Source organism: Meles meles, chromosome 19 (genome assembly GCF_922984935.1).
Source record: "Meles meles chromosome 19, mMelMel3.1 paternal haplotype, whole genome shotgun sequence".
In the NCBI taxonomy this organism is placed as follows: Eukaryota; Metazoa; Chordata; class Mammalia; order Carnivora; family Mustelidae; genus Meles; species Meles meles.
The window spans coordinates 35,468,892-35,485,494 of record NC_060084.1 but is presented as its reverse complement, the minus strand read 5'-3'; the positions used below and the strand labels follow the sequence as shown (position 1 = coordinate 35,485,494).

Sequence of the window (16,603 nt, the reverse complement as noted above, 5' to 3'; positions counted from 1 at the left end):
CTTATAAATGAGTATGGAAAGCAGGATGGGTTAGGGTCAGTGATCTGAAGATACTATATGGCAGGATTTGGAGATGGATAGAAAGGCCAGGAGACAAGGAATGTAGGTGGTCTTGAGAAGTGAAAGGCAAGGGAATGGATTCCCCTTAAAGCCTCCAAAAGGAGTCCTGCTCAGTGAAGTGTATTTGGGCTTCTGACCTCCAGAACTGTAAAAGAATATATTTGTGTTGTTTTAATCCATTAAGTTTATGATCATTTGTTACAGCAGCAATAGGAAGCTAACATAAATGGGTATAATTGGTTTCCCCATTATACAGATGTGGAGAATGAGGCTTAACAAGAGTTAAATAACTTTTGCAAAGTTACTTAAGATAGTTGAAGAGATTCTCATTTTATATTCTTATTTTCCCTTTGAAGTAGGAAGCAAGGTCAATTATTGAGAACTGAAAGTTGGGGATGGATGTAAGAGGAGATTGGAAAGGATACGAAATAGTTTTTAGAAAAAATGGGAGTTTCTGGTCTAATATGTAAAGTCCTTATCTTAGAGATACACAGGAAAGTATTTACAGAATATAGGATACGATGGATTTGCCTTAAAATAACCTAAGGGGGCGGGCTGTGAATGGAATTATTAGGTGGAGATATATGATAGTGTTGAAACTGGGTGGTAATATGGACACAAGGAGTTTTATTCTATTAATCTATACTTTTATAGATATTTAAAATTTTAAAAAAGCAAAAAAATGTCAAGGTTACAAGCCATAAATGACAGAGGGAAATATGTTGATAAAAGCCATGAAGTATCATGGACAGGAATAACTTTTAAAATAAAGCAACAGAGAACCTATCGGTGGTGACTCAGAAAAAGTGGGATAGGGAAGAAGGGTCAGGGAAGGTGAGAATGATGGATAGCCAATGGGCACAAATTTTTTTTTTTATAATTTTTATACATCATATATACATATCATTTTAATATGATATGTATTTCATTATGTTGGTATTTTTATATATATCCATTTAAATATACATAGTGTGTATATATACACGCACACATAATATATATACATAATAACATCAAACTGAATACATTCATTATGCAGAGTTTACTGCATGTCAATTATACTGCAATAAAGCTATAAGAAATAAAAATAAAGTGATACTGATAAAAATGCAAGGAGACTTTCTGGTCTGACATGTAATGAACTTTAAGTTGTGACTCTTGTCCTCACAAAAGCAAAAAACAAAACAAAACAAAACAAAACTGAAGAAAGTAAAAAGCAACTCTCCTTAGATTCAGAGAACTGTCACAGGGCAAACCACTACCCTGAAAACTGGAGAGATGGGGTGGATACAGAGAATCTATCACAGTTTACTAAGAGCAGAGGCCTAGAAGCAGGAGACTGAAACCAGAGCCAGTATGGTAGGACACTTAAAATGTAACTGACCGGGCGCCTGGGTGGCTCAGTGGGTTAAGCCGCTGCCTTCGGCTCAGGTCATGATCTCAGGGTCCTGGGATCGAGTCCCACATCGGGCTCTTTGCTCAGCAGCGAGCCTGCTTCCCTCTCTCTCTCTCTGCCTGCCTGTCTGTCTACTTGTGATCTCTCTCTGTCAAATAAATAAATAAAATCTTTAAAAAAAAATGTAACTGACAAATTACTGGAAGCTCAATATGAAGTAGTTTGAGAATCCAAAACTCTGGGGGAGGGAGGGAAGCAGCCTCAGAGGAGGCCTGCATAAGTTTTACCTACAGAATCCAGCCAGATTACTGGGGGAAGACTAGAAAACAAAAAGAACTCTCAGGCTTCTAGCACAGGAAGGGGAAGTAACCATTCTGAAATATGCCCAGATCTCTTTGTTCTTCACACCTTGCCCTCAAAGGGAAAACTATTTCACCAGAGCTTAAGTTACTTGGGTTCTACTGAAACTTTTCCATCCTGGGGGAAAGGAAGTGCTTAACTTTATTTGGTGCCCTCTCACCTTCCTGCCTTGCCTAAGGGGGAGTGGAAGCTAAGAAGCACTTACACTCTTCACATCCCAGGGACACAGGCTCACTAAAAGTCCAGGACCTAATCACAGGACTATAGTTCCTTATTGCCACATCAATGGGCTCCTGTCTAATAACAGGATTACAGTTAAAAGCGCTGCAAGCCTCAGATCCTGCTTAAGGATAAGTCTGTAGGGAAACACAAAGACTACATGGAAACAAAAAAGATAATTTAGAAAAATGCTGCCTCTGAGAATACAGCTACCACAAACAGAAAATACAGTTATTAGAATTATCCTAGCTAAATAGACATAAAACCTCATATTAAAGGCCTATCTGCCTCATTTCTGGCTTTCAACAAAATATTTCAAGGCATGCTAAAAGGCAGAAAAGGTTTAAATAGAGAAAGCAAGAATTGGTACCAGACTCAGATGTGGCAGCAATGTTGGAATGATCAGACCAGAAATTTAAAGTAACTATAACTATGATAAATATGTTAAGAGCTCTCCTGGAAAAAGTAGACAACATACAAATACATGAATAAAAGCAGAGAGATGGAAACTCTTGAGAATCAAACAGAAATGATAGAAATAAAATAATAGAAATGAAGAATGCCTGGACATAGCTGAGCAAAGAATCAGTGAGCTTGAAGATCAACGGAAACTTCCAAAACTGAAACACACAGAGAAAAGGTAATGAAAACAAGAAAAATATCTAAAAATCTGTATCTATGCATATCATATTCAATCAGCAGAAAACCAAAGACAAAGAGAAAATCCTGAAAGTTATCAGAGAAAACGAATGGGAGGGGGCCTGGGTGGCTCAGTCAGTAAGCATCTGCCTTGGGCTTGGGTCATGATCCCGGGGTCCTGAGATGGAGGTTCATATCAGGCTCCCTGCTTGGCGGGAAGCCTGTTTCTCCCTCTCCCACTCCCCCTGCTTGTGCCCCCTCTCTCTCTGTCAAATAAATAAATAAAAAATCTTAAAAAAATAAAAAAAGAATGGGAGAAAAGATGACTAGGAATCCACATAAAGACCGATACAGTTAAGAATGCTTATTTCAGGCTGAAGACTATGAACCAGTTGTAGTACCAATTTGCAAAGCAGTTTATTTTTTCCTTTCAGAAATGCCCAGAAGCCTAGGTCTAATACTGAACAGGGTAGATAGCTGGACTAACCCAGGGCTGTAATTCTGCCAGGCATGCACAATGAAAGAAGAGTGCATTATGAGAGTTAAAAGCAATGGCAGGAGTGAGGCTCTTTACGGCAGCTAAAAGAGGAAGATAAAGGCAAAAAGTCAAGAGACTCATGGTCTTAAAGATGAACAGGTACAGTAAGGGGAGAGGGCTGGGAAAACAGGTTGTGGTCAGATTGCTGAATGGATGGCATTATAATTTCAAAACTGTAAATAGTTTTAGTAGGTAAGGTCCAGAGTATGGCCTGGGGTTTTCAGAATAGAGATGGAAGGAATTTGGGTGGGTTTGGTTTCTGACTTGAATAGTTCTTTCCTCTCTCCACGAATCAAATAGACTGCCTGTATTTTTATTAGGTGGGAGTATACTGGCAGCAGAAGAGCTCTTCAACTCATAAATAACTCAAGTGGTAAAGAATATCACATAGGTGCATTTTCCCTCTTAGTCTCACACAGGGTCATACTTAATATAACACTTTCTGTTATGATCAAGTGGATCTAATGTCAAAGCAATATGAAGAAGGCCCACTTTTTCATGAAATAATAAATAATTTTACAAGTGGGCACACATTTGACATATGGAAAACTGTGGAAGTATGGTATGCATTTGTTTCTTTTAGGTTGTCATAAAATTGTGATCTATAATATCAGCGGGGAAGGAAAATGATCTATGTGAAGGCAGTTCAACAGGATCTGAACTTCAAAAGAAAGTAATAAATGGATGAATGGAAGGCAGATGTGTTACCTGCAAAAAAGCCCAAAGGTGCTGGACTGTTAGCATAATCATTGTAAGAATAGCTCTGCATGCTGAATTTTAGGTACATGGCTTTCTAAATGATTGTGTTCTCCCTGTAATTAAAATTGCTTTTATTTTAAGATAAAGAAAATGGGAGCATTATTGATCTTAGAAGTATAACCTGCCTTAATCATGCCACCTTTCCTATTACCTTTTCTCCCAGAACTTGCGGGTAAAATGAGTGGGTTCCATTTCAATGTTTTAAAGTTCTTTGCTTGACCATGTAATGAATATGGTCAATGAGAGAAAGGAGGAAGAGGAAACAGACCCTGACCTGGAGGAGGAACAAAGTATCTGAACATTTCATGGAATGGATAGACAATACCTGAATAACTGAATTAATTTTAGCCTCTGATTAATTACATCTACACTTTAAAAATTTTTAAAAAACACACAAATTTTTTAGAGCAGTTTTAGATTCACAACAAAATTAAGTGGCAAGTTCCCCTACATCTTCTGCATTCCCCTCCCCATAGCCTCCCCCACTATACAACCACATTTTTATAATATGGAAGCAGATGGATTTGACTAGGCACTCACATTCTTTCATAATGGATGTGGTGATGCATTGTCTAGATGTTCTTTTCAGTACTGAGGTACTTATTCCCTGAGCTACACTGAGTCACAGCTGGGTTCCTACGCTGTTTCTTACCTATTATAAGCCTTCCCTGAGGACTACATGCATGCAGTGTCTGATTGATATGGGAATACAAAAGCCAGACTCCTCTGCCTCTATTTGGGCCATCTCTGAAGGGCCATCCTACCTTCACAGCACCCCATGCATCACAGACCAACTTCTCCTGCCAATTCTTTCCTTACTACTTCACAGTTGTTGCTCCTGAGTTGAGTCTAAATTAAATCTCTGCATACAAATCTCTGGGTCGGGGTCTGTTTCCATATATCTTAAATATGTAATTTCCCAACCATATGCACAATATCGGTTATGTAGTGCTTAACTGCGGTAGTAAAAGTATGAGACAATTACCAGAACATCTAGCTATGTGTTCTAGTTCCACTACTTAATAGCTCTATGACTTTGGGCAATTTAATTTCTCTGATCCTCAGTTTCCTCATCTTTACATGGGGGGTAATTCCTTATGAAACAAGGGTTACTATGAGGACCCAAGCAGGGATATATCAACATATGCATACACACACACACACACACACACACACACACACACACTCAAAATATAATGTAATATTCTTATTATTATTTACATGAACTGGCAATTTCAAAAACTAAGTCTAATTTATTTTTACGTTTTATTTCACCAAAACATTCCATTAGATAGTCAGTATTAAGACTATACCAAAAAAATTCATTAATTGTCTACTATATGCTTGACTGTGCTACGTACCACGCATACAAAGATGAGAGCTTTCTTGATGTCAAGGGATTCCAGTCTAGTGTAGAGAGGCATTTAATATAAATAGAACTGAGTTCAAGTATTATATATGCCAAAATGGCAATAGTGTGCCCATAAACAATGGGAGGGGACCTTATTTTTCCAAGCTATCAGAAAAGGCTTCATAAGGGAGGTGAACTTTGAGGTAAGAATTTTTTAGGCAAGTTATTTTATTCTCAGTGAAGTTTTTTTGAGCATTGAAGGACATTTTAATCATTCCTAAATAATAATAACTTGAGTGTAACCTATAACAACTACTTTGTGTATACCTATTATACAGAGATTTTTCACAGAAAATTTTACAATTGAGAATTAAGTTTACTTACTGTTATCTTACGAGGACAGTCATTAGAACAGAGACCACTGAGAACTGTGGAAAAATAAGAAAAGGCGATTATTACTGTTACAACCTAAGCTTATATTTAAAGTGAACTCTAATTCCCCCCTCCCCCATAATCTATTAATGTGCTCTACTGAATCATAATCACAGGCAAAAACCAATTCGATTCCTTTAGATCTGGGTAAATCAAGTTTCTGTTGTTCACTTTACACTGATATTTTAAAAACCTTTATTATGGAGTTAAGATGCTGCTGCTTTGTGAAATATATAGGTGAGATAATTAATTATAGTTATATCATGCCATACCTACTGTTGGTTCTATTTTCCAAGTGGTTAGCTAAATTCTAAGGATAACTTAGATTCTGACAGAGAAGTGCCAAATGCAAACCAATTAAAATGTATACTGAGAAAAACACATTTAGCATTTTATATCTCAAATTAGACTTTTCCCACTTATCTAGTCCAAGTTTCTGGGTCAAAGATTTTGGGTACCCTTGCTAATTAACTATTATGGAGATCACAACTATGAAAGAATTGATGGGCTTATGACAAATACACAGAAGTAATTTAGTGACATGTTTATTCTATAATTACCAAAAAAAAAAAAAAAGGAAAAGGTTAGAATGTCTGAATATTATTTGTGTAAGTAACATGAGTTTTGAAACATAGTTTTTTTACCATCCCTTCATGTGAAGTGCCACCTTTGAAGGAAGTTGATATTATATACTATTAAGTATTCTATATGTTATGCATTGAAGAGATGACTGACATTTGTGCTCAGTAAGCATGAATTATCTCAATAATAATTATAAATTTTTGTTAACTCAAACATATCCATAGGAAAAAGGCATCTTACATTTATTTATATTCTATGAATATGAAATGACAATCCTAACAGAAATACTTAGGCTGGGCATATAAAGTATAGACAAAGTTATGAAGTATATATAAAGTGTATACAAAGACACAAAAATGAGCATGACATACTTTATCACAAAGGAAGATACCTGTTCATTTGCTATAGTACATTTACAGGAACTACAATCTGAGGAAACACTGAAATAAATGTTTTACATTTGCAAAACAGTTTTCAGTGTTTAAGTTTCTTATCCCAGAACACTACCTGGTTCTCACTCCTTTATTCTCCCAACTTTCTATGACCTAATTTCTCCTTCTCTTTTGTTTCTCTTCCCTAAACTCCAGGTAGATACTGGTACTTTTTTTTTTCTTGTCACAAAATGATTTTCATAAACTTCATTTAAATCAGTATCTTTTTTTAAAAAAAGATTTTATTTATTTGACAGAGAGATTACAAGTAGGCAGAGAGGCAGGCAGAGAGAGAGAGAGGGGAAAGCAGGCTCCCTGCTGAGCAAAGAGCTGTATGCGGGGCTTGATCCTGGGACCCTGAGATCATGACCTGAGCCGAAGGCAGAGGCTTTAACCCACTGAGCCACCCTGGTACCCCTAAACCAGTATCTTGATGAACAGTAATTATTTTCTCACAAGTCTGTCTTTGTACTAGTATGTAAGTTCTGCCTCATTTTATCCTTATTTTCTCAGGGCCTAACCCAATGTATTTGCTCAATAAGTACTTGTTGAAGGAGAAAAAGATGGATTATTCAATAAATGGTACTGGATAATTGGCTACTTGGAGGAAAATAAAGTTAGACTTCAACTCAACAGAAATATTACATTTGGCAAGGACACAAATAATATAAACAACTCAACAGAAAGATAACCTAATTAAAAAATGGGCAAAGGATCTGAATAGGCATTTCTCCAAAGAAGATATAGAGATATACAAAGCTCATGAAAAGATGTTCAGCATCATTAGCAATCAGAGAAATGCAAATGAAAACCACAGTGCAATGCACATTTGGAATATCCAAGATGGGGAAGTAAACTGAATAAATGTCTGAAGGATGAGTAGAAATACATAAAATGTGATTTTATATATATATATATATAAACATTATTTGGCTTTAAAAAGAAATCCTGTCACATGTTACAACATGGATGAAACTTGAGGACATTATGCTAAGTGAAACAAGCCAGTCACAAAAAGACAAATACTGTATGATTCCATTTATATAAGGTAACTAAAGTCACATTCATAGAAAACAAAAAGTAGCGTAGTGGTTCCCACAGGTTAAGCGTGAGGAAAAGAGGGACGGTTGTTAAATGGGTATACTGTTTCAGATTTGCAAGATAAAAAAGTTCTGGAGATCTGTTTCACAACAACGTGAATATACTTAACATTACTGACTGCACATTTAAAAATGATTAAGATGGTAAGTTTTACATTATGTGTTTTTTTTAACCACAATAAAAAAATGGTTGTCAGTTAAAAAAAAAACAACAAAATGAAATAAACTCCCAAGATACCATTCACACCTATTAGGATGGGTATAATAAAAAAGTCAGATAATAACCAATGTTGGTGAGGAGGTAGAGAAATGGGATACCTTACAGAATTCTGGTGGGGATGTAAAATGGTCCAGCTGCTTTGGAAAACAATCTGGCAATTCCTTAAAGGATAAACTAGAGTCCCCACTTAATCCAGCAATTCCATTCCTAGGTATATCTCAAGAGATATTAAATAGAAAAATTAAAATATATGTCCACATGAAAGCTTGTATATTACTGTTCACAACAGTATTATTTGTAATAGCCAAAATTCATCAACTGATAAATGGATAAAAAAGATGTGGTATATTCATATAATGGAATATTATTTGATAATTAAAAGGAATAAAGTATTGATAATGTTACATGGATGATCTTGAAAACATTATGGTATGTGAAAGAAGTCAGTCACAAAAGACCATACTTTATAGGATTACATTTTTATGAAATGTCTGGGATAGGCAAATCTATGGACAAAGAGAATAGTGGGCTTAGGGTTGCGGTGGGTTGGAGCAGCAATAGGGGATTGAAAGTGATTACTAAAGGGCATGGGGTTTCTTCTGTGGTAATAAGCATTTCTAAAATGGATCGTGGAGATGGTTGCAAAATTCTGTGAATACACTCAAAGCCACTGAAGTGGGTGAATAGTATGGTATGTGACTTAAATCTCAAAGCTGTTACACTACAAAAAAGACATAAACATTTAAAAAAACTAATGAGGGGGGGTAAACTTCCTTATAAATATACATTACAAAACCATACTATTGCTCACATACAAAGAGCTTCTAGGTATGCATTCAAAGATGATAATCCAGTAGAAAATGAAGGATATCAAGAAGCAATATCCCAGAAAAGAAAATGCAAATAATCAAAACCATAAACAAAAACACTCAACCTTACCCGTCAGGGGAAAAAAATCAATTTTATACCTAGCAGGCAAGAAATAAAAGGCCAAGAAAAATGTCTGTAGGAAAAAAAAAACAATAAAATCAAAGATAAATGACAAACTAGGAAGAATATTTGCAACACATATAACAAAAGATTAACTTTGTTAATATATATTATAGTACATTTGTAAATAAGACAGTGAAAAAAGATAAGGACTGTTTGTAGAAATAAAAATACAAATGACTCTCAGACATATGAAAAGATGCTGAACTTTACGTGGTATAAGAAAAATGCAAAATAAAAGACAATACCTTTCACTTATGTGATTGGCAAAAATCAAAAAGTTTAACAACCCATTGGTTGGTGAAGCTATTAGGAAATATAAATTTTTTTTTTAAGATTTTATTTATTTATTTGACAGACAGAGATAACAGGTAGGCAGAGAGGCAGGCAGAGAGAGAGGAGGAAGCAGGACCCCTGCTGAGCAGAGAGCCTGATGCGGGGCTCGATCCCAGGATCCTGGGATCATGACCTGAGCCGAAGGCAGAGGCTTAACCCACTGAGCCACCTAGGCGCCCCGGAAATATACATTTTTATGTACTATAGATGAAAATATAAATCGATATAATTTCTATGAAGGGACATCTGTTAAAGTAAAAAATGTGCTATAAAGTTTAAAACTAGGCAGAATTAATCTGTGGTGCTGGAAATGAAAACTGGTTATTTTTAGGTGAAGTGGGTTAGTAACTAACGGGAGCATGAGGAAGCTTCTAGTTGTTGGTTATATGTGTTTCTTGATCTGGCAATAATTACAAGGTACATTGTATTTTGTGAAATTAGGCCTGTGTACTTAGGTGGCTTTTCTATATGTATACTTCAGTAATTTTTTATTTAAAACATTCACGTTATTTTTTACTAATTCTATTTTTAGAAAATTATCCAACAGGATATTCTCTGTGGCATTATTTATAATGACAATAACGAGGGATTGAAATAGCCTTGATATCTATTTAAAAGAACTCATTATGTTGTATCCATAGTTAAAATAATGAGGCAGCTCTAGATTATATTGCTGTGGTATACTCTCCAAGATATGTTGTTAAGTGAAGAAAGCAGAGCCTAGAACAACCATTTATGTAAAGTAAAAGTATATACACATATATGTTTGTATATACATAAAGTATCTTGAAGCGACACAAAGAAGTTGTCTTGGGAAAAGGAATTAGACCAAGGAGATGGGGAAAGGGAGACTGACTTTTCACCACTTACTCTTGTATTTTTTTTATAATTTGCATGTATTACTTAAAAACCAAATTTATTAATGAAATAAAAATTTAGAGCTCTCAGATCAATAGGTACTAAACTGGACAGTGTCATATGCTGGCGGGAATGTAAATACCAATGCTTTTGGGAATGGTGATTTGGTATTATTTATTAATATTAAAAACCCAGCCCCTCAACTCCCTTAATTTCATGTCTGTGAAATATTGGAAACCAGCTACATATCTACATATCTTCTAGAGAAAATACTAGATAAACTGTGGAATATGTATAGTATTATGCAATGACACGGAGCTATTGAAAGAATGAAGGACATCTGGGCTCTTTCTGTACTCTGACTATTGTGGACATTGCTGCTATGAAGATCAGTGTGCCTGTGCTCCTTCAAATCACTATGTCTGTATCCTTTGGATAATAAAAAAATGAGATCTTGCCATTTGCAATGACACGGGTGGAACTTGAGGTTATTATGCTATGGGAAATAATTTAGTCAGAGAAAGACAAATACCATATGATTTCACTCATATGTGGATTTTAAGAAACAAAACATGAACATAGGGGAAGGGAAGGAAAAATAAAAAAAGACAAAATCAGAGAGGGAGACAAGCAGAAACTTAACTCTAGGAAACAAACTGCTGGAGGGGTGGTGGGATGGGGTAACTGGGTGATTGGCATTAAGGAGGGCACTTGGTGTAATGAGCACTGGGTGTTATATGCAACTGATGAATCATTAAATTCTACCTCTGGAACTAAATAAAATAAGTCCCTCCTTCACTCCCCTGACAACCCCCAAAAAGATGAAAGAGACCTGTAAGTAATGACTTGAAAGAGCATTTATGCTTTCTTGGTGAGATAAAAAAACAAGATGCAGGCAAATATGTTTAGTAAGATTCTATTTACAAATACATGTGTTGGATGAATCTCACAGACATAATGCTGAGATAAAGAATGCAGAGGCATAGGTTGTAACACTGTATGCTTACTTTTATATGACATTCAAAATAGGGAAAATGAATCTGTGGTGACCGAGATCATAACAATGGATATACTTTTGCAGGGAGTATTGACTGGGTTGGGGGACCTTCTGGGGGTACTGCAAATATTTCATCTTGATCTAGGTGTGGCTAGCAGGGGGTCTATCTATATAAAATTTCACCAGGCTGTGAATTTCACCTGTGTAAAATTTCACCAAGCTCTCTTCCTCTGTAAACCCATCACTGTAACTGTTCTTATCACCTCGCACCTATATGCCAAAGTGGTCACCCTGGATCTGACCTTTTCATTATGTACATCCATTTTCTTCCTTCTGAACACTGCTATAAAATTTATCTCCTTCATTCACACAGTTATGTGAACAAACGATCAATGTGATGAAAAATGTTAAGGACTAAGTGTGATCCTTTTATGTGTCAACTTGACTAGACCATGAGGTGCCCAGATAATTGGCCAAAAATTATTCTAAGTATTTCTGTGTGAGCAGTTTTGGATGAGATTAATATTTAATTGGTAAAATGAGTAAAAGAGATTGCTCTTCATAATGTGGATGGGTGCCATCCAATCAGCTGAAGGCCTGAATAGAACAAAAGTCTGACCCTTTCCCAAGTTAACAATTCGCTGACCAGATGGCCTATACACTAAAACATCAGGTTTTCCTGCCTGACAAACTCCCTCCCTCCCTCCCTCCCTCCCTGATACCTCTGTATGTACGTGTGTGTGTGTGAGAGAGAGAGAGAGAGAGAGAAAGATACATATATAAAATTGGTTCTGTTTCTCTGGAGAACGCCAACTTATACAGTTTAAGTTTCTGCAATTATTAGATCATCCCTTTGCCACAGATGCCCATTCATCAGTGGATACCATCAACATTTTCCCTGAAGCAGAATTAATTTCTCCTTCTTACTGTCTGCTCATTCTCTATTCTGTGATCATGGCCTTCACCTGTAATGTTGTGCCATCAGCCATTTTGGTCGTTTCATCTTTCTGAAACTAGGTTCTCACTTACCATTTTCACAGAAGCCTTCTATGATCTTAATAATCTTATAGCACATATAATTCAAGTACAAAGCACTTTTCACTCTTCTTTAGCTATATTACATGCAAACATCTTCCTCTTTCAAGTAGACAGATTTCTTTTAGCAATAAATGCTTGTTGTGTAAGTGGTGGTTTCCAAAACCATCTTCACACACACACACGTGTATGTACACACACACATGTGCATGTGCACACATTTTGTAACAGCTTTCAGATATAATCCACATTTTGAGATAGCATTCACCCATTTACAGTGTCCTATTCAGTAGTTTTTAGTGTACTTCCAGAGTTGTGCAACCATAACCATAATCACTTTTCATCACTTCTAAAAAGGAACCCTGTACCCTTTAGCTATTAGGCCCTAGTCCTCCTATTCCCACCCTCAGCCCAAATCAACCGCTATAATCATCTACTCTGTCTACTTACTTCTCTGAATATTTTGAGGATATTAGAGAAAAAATTCAAAAATGTAGAAAAGAAAGTAAAAATCACTTGTGATTCAACCATCCAGATATTCTTACCAATTTGTTTTAAGATATCACACTGTCATAGACTGAATGTGCCCCTCCAAAGTTCATAGATTGAAGTTCTAACCTTTGTGCTGCCATATTTGGAGATGGGGCCTCTAAGGAAAAATTAAGGTTAAATGAGTTTTTAAGGGTGGAGCATTAATCTGATGGGATTAGTGACCTATTAAGATGAGACATGAGAGAGTTGCTCTCTTGCTCCCTCTCTCTCACTCACTGTGCACACAAAGTGGAGGTCATGTGAGCACCCAAAGAGATGGAGGCCACCTATAAACCAAGAGAAGAGGCCTCAGAATGAAACCTACTTTGCTGGCACCTCAATCTTGGAATTCCCAGTCTCCAGACTATGAGAACCAAATTTCTCTTGTTTAAGCTGCCCAGCCCATATATGGTACTTTGTTATGGCAGCCTGAGTAGACTAATACACATACTTAAAAAATTTACATATATGAAGACATGCTACTCATAATTTTGTAATCTTTTTGGTTGACATAATCCAATCTTTTTCTACATTATTAAATATGCTTCTATCCCTTAACTAATGGTATTCTACTGTATGTATGGATAGATATATGGATAAAAATAAACACCCATTCTTGGGGCACCTGGGTGGCTCAGTCAGTTAAGCATCTGCCTTTGGCTCAGGTCATGATACCAGGATCCAGGGACTGAGCTCCCTGCTCGGAGGGAAGTGTTTCTCCCTCTGCCCCTCCACCTCTCTTCTTCTCTTTCGTGTGTGCACGTGTGAGATCATAAATAAATAGATATATAAAATACATGCCCATTCTTATTAGGACATTTAAGTTCTCCTCCATTCTGTAATCTAACTTTGTCTTCTTTTAAAAACACCACTGGGGAGATCATCCTTACAGATATAGTATATTATACACAAATCTTTGGCACATCCCTGATAATTTTCTTGGGATAACCATAGAATTAGAATTGTTTCTGGGTATAATCTTAAAGCTTTTGGTGTATATACTGAAATTATCCTTCAGAAAGGTTATCAGGTGTCTTTTTAGTAAACATTCATTGACCTGGTAAGTGCCCAACTCTGAACAGGAATTTGCTTTCATATATGCGCTTCCTTAATCCTCACAGAAAGATTGGGAGATACGTTTAGTTGACCCCCACAATCTTCTTCTTATTCTTCTTTTTTTTTTTACAGAAAAGGACACTGAAGCTTGGGCCAGTACGTCACTCAAGGTCACAAAACAAATGGAGCTCTTATGAAAGAACACGTGGCCACTAGACACTAACTCATTTAAAAAACACATTATCCTACTTCAATGGGAGATGGAAAAATCGATGAAGCAGTGGATTATTTTGTTTTCTGTACAAGATAAATTGTCTGTGTCTTATTTAGCATAGTTTGAGAGTATTTACTCAAAATTATATTATAGTCTGTTTCATTTTGTATATAGCAAGCTAAAAATTTGGTTCTTGTATCTATTTTTGTTTTCTACAAGATTTCCTTTGTCAAATTTGAATTTTCATATTATGGTAATAGGATCAAGATAAGATTTAAATATATCCTAACTATATACATATCATACACATGTTATACATATTATACATACATATGTCTTATAAGAGGAGATATCTACATAATACAAATAGAATATGCATCTCCTTGTTTTCTGCAAGCCTAGTTGCAAGAAGGAATTGTAATAATCTTTGAACCTTTAATTTAATATTCTGGTTGATAATATTGTTTAATTAGGAATTCAGAACTCCTAAATACTATTATGAAGGTTAATCTGTTCTTAGCCTGAAATTATTTCATCTACAGAACAACCCGACTTCTTTCCAGTGACATATACTTAGTAACTGCAGCAGGTAGGGCAGACTTAAGACTGTATGGTTTCTGGGCTCTACTAGCTCTACATATTTGACATGAGGCAGAAAAAAATGTATTTAGCTACTTTCAGTGATTATATTGTTTTCTCAAGAATACTATAGAAGAATGGAATTTCACTTTTAGCTTTGGTATCACAAATCCCTCTGTTTTCCCTTTAAGTTTACAATCGCAAAAAAGGGACACACCTACTCATATATACACTTCTATCTTCTTCCTCTCTTGAATTAATAAAATAAAAAAAAAGTCTGAAAAACATTAGGTTTCTTTAAATGTACAGGCTATATCAGGAAAATTTTTATTTTTATTTCCCTACTATATTATTCTGTATATTAATGTGACATGCTCATCAGTACAGTTTAAATCATAACTTACTAAAATTACATACAACTTCAAAAAGAGAGGAAGAACTAAATTAAATGCTGAGAAACACAAGCATACATTTAATATTTGTATTTGTAGTTCATCTTGTTATTAATAAGGGTTTTTTTGTTAGTTTCTGTTCATATTAAATTATACCAAGTTTACAGGTCATGAATGTTCATCAAGAATAAATCCCAAGGGACGCCTGGATGGCTCAGTTGGTTGGGCGGCTCCCTTCAGTTCAGGTCATGATCCCAGCGTCTTGGGTTCAGGTCCCACATCAAGCTCCTTGCTCGGCAGGGAGCCTGCCTCTCCCTGTGCCTCACCTGCCACTCCCTGTGCCTCACCCGCCACTCTGCCTGTCTGTGCTCGCTCTCTCTCTCTCTCTGACAAATAAATAAATAAAATCTTAAAAGAAAAAAGAATAAATCCCCAAATGACTATTTAATACCAACACTGGCTAAAATCCATAAGATCTGCTTCTTTCAGGCATCCTATTCATATAGTACAGGAAATTTCAACAAGTGCGTAAGCCAGTGCAAAGTGTGGGCATGGGCGAATCACTTCACTTCTCTGTTTTACATTTTTAGAAAAATCTTTATAATACTATGGTTGGATAAAATAATTTTCAAGGTTTATAAAAATTCCTATATCCTAAAATTCCAAACTGGTTTCTATCTTGCTAGTAGATAGTTTCAGGTGCTTAACATTCTGTCCCAGCACAGATGGTTTGGTTTTAGAGTGCTTTGTTTATGTTTGCTCACGTATGTCAGAAATGCATAGCAGAACCAGGAGTATAACTTATTTTGTAAGATAATTTTCTGTTTTCTCTTTCCCTGATATGCAAGATCCTACTATTTTAAAAAGTTATAAATTCTAATGTGTTTCACTAAAAGTGAGCATATATAGGTACTGTTATATGAGACAATCCATGTAAAACACTTGGCAGAGGGCCTGGCATGTGATAAAAAGCATATACTGGCAATTGCTATTTGTTTGTTTGTTTTTAAAGATTTTATTTATTTATTTGACAGACAGAGATCTCAAGTAGGCAGAGAGGCAGGCAGAGAGAGAGAGAGGAGGAAGCAGGCTCCCTGCTGAGCAGAGAGCCTGATGCAGGGGCTTGATCCAGGGACCCTGAGATCATGACCTGAGCCGAAGGCAGAGGCTTTAATCCACTGAGCCACCCAGTCGCCCCTCTTTGTTTTCAAATGAATTGTGGATTCTACAATTCTGGATTCTAGTATTTATAAGTATCAGTTTTTACTGCCACAGATTCTTTTGGTGTGCCTGAAACTGGGAACTACCAGAAACTAGTAGAGAATGCTCAGTGCTCCCGTTAACTATAGATTAATATGTGGCAAAGGGCATAGCTTTTTAAAGATTTTCCAAATGTTTTATAATTGGCTGCCTTATTTTGTAGTAAAAAAACAAGTGTTAAACCAAAACTTTACCATTAAAAAAAAGGAATAATGCTTTGAAATTCTCTTGCATAATCAAAAAAGTAAAAGGCTGGACTCTGATGGTG

General features: G+C 36.0%; 1 protein-coding gene across 1 annotated transcript in view; it reads right to left on the bottom strand.

Moving 5' to 3' along the window:
- The window catches only part of ITFG1 (integrin alpha FG-GAP repeat containing 1), a 286,746-nt gene that overhangs the window by 61,985 nt on the left and 208,158 nt on the right, over positions 1 to 16,603 (bottom strand). Inside the window, exon 13 of the mRNA XM_045989066.1 lies at positions 5,707 to 5,750. Coding sequence (XP_045845022.1) covers positions 5,707 to 5,750 — 44 coding nt within the window. The remainder of the gene's footprint in view (positions 1 to 5,706; positions 5,751 to 16,603) is intronic.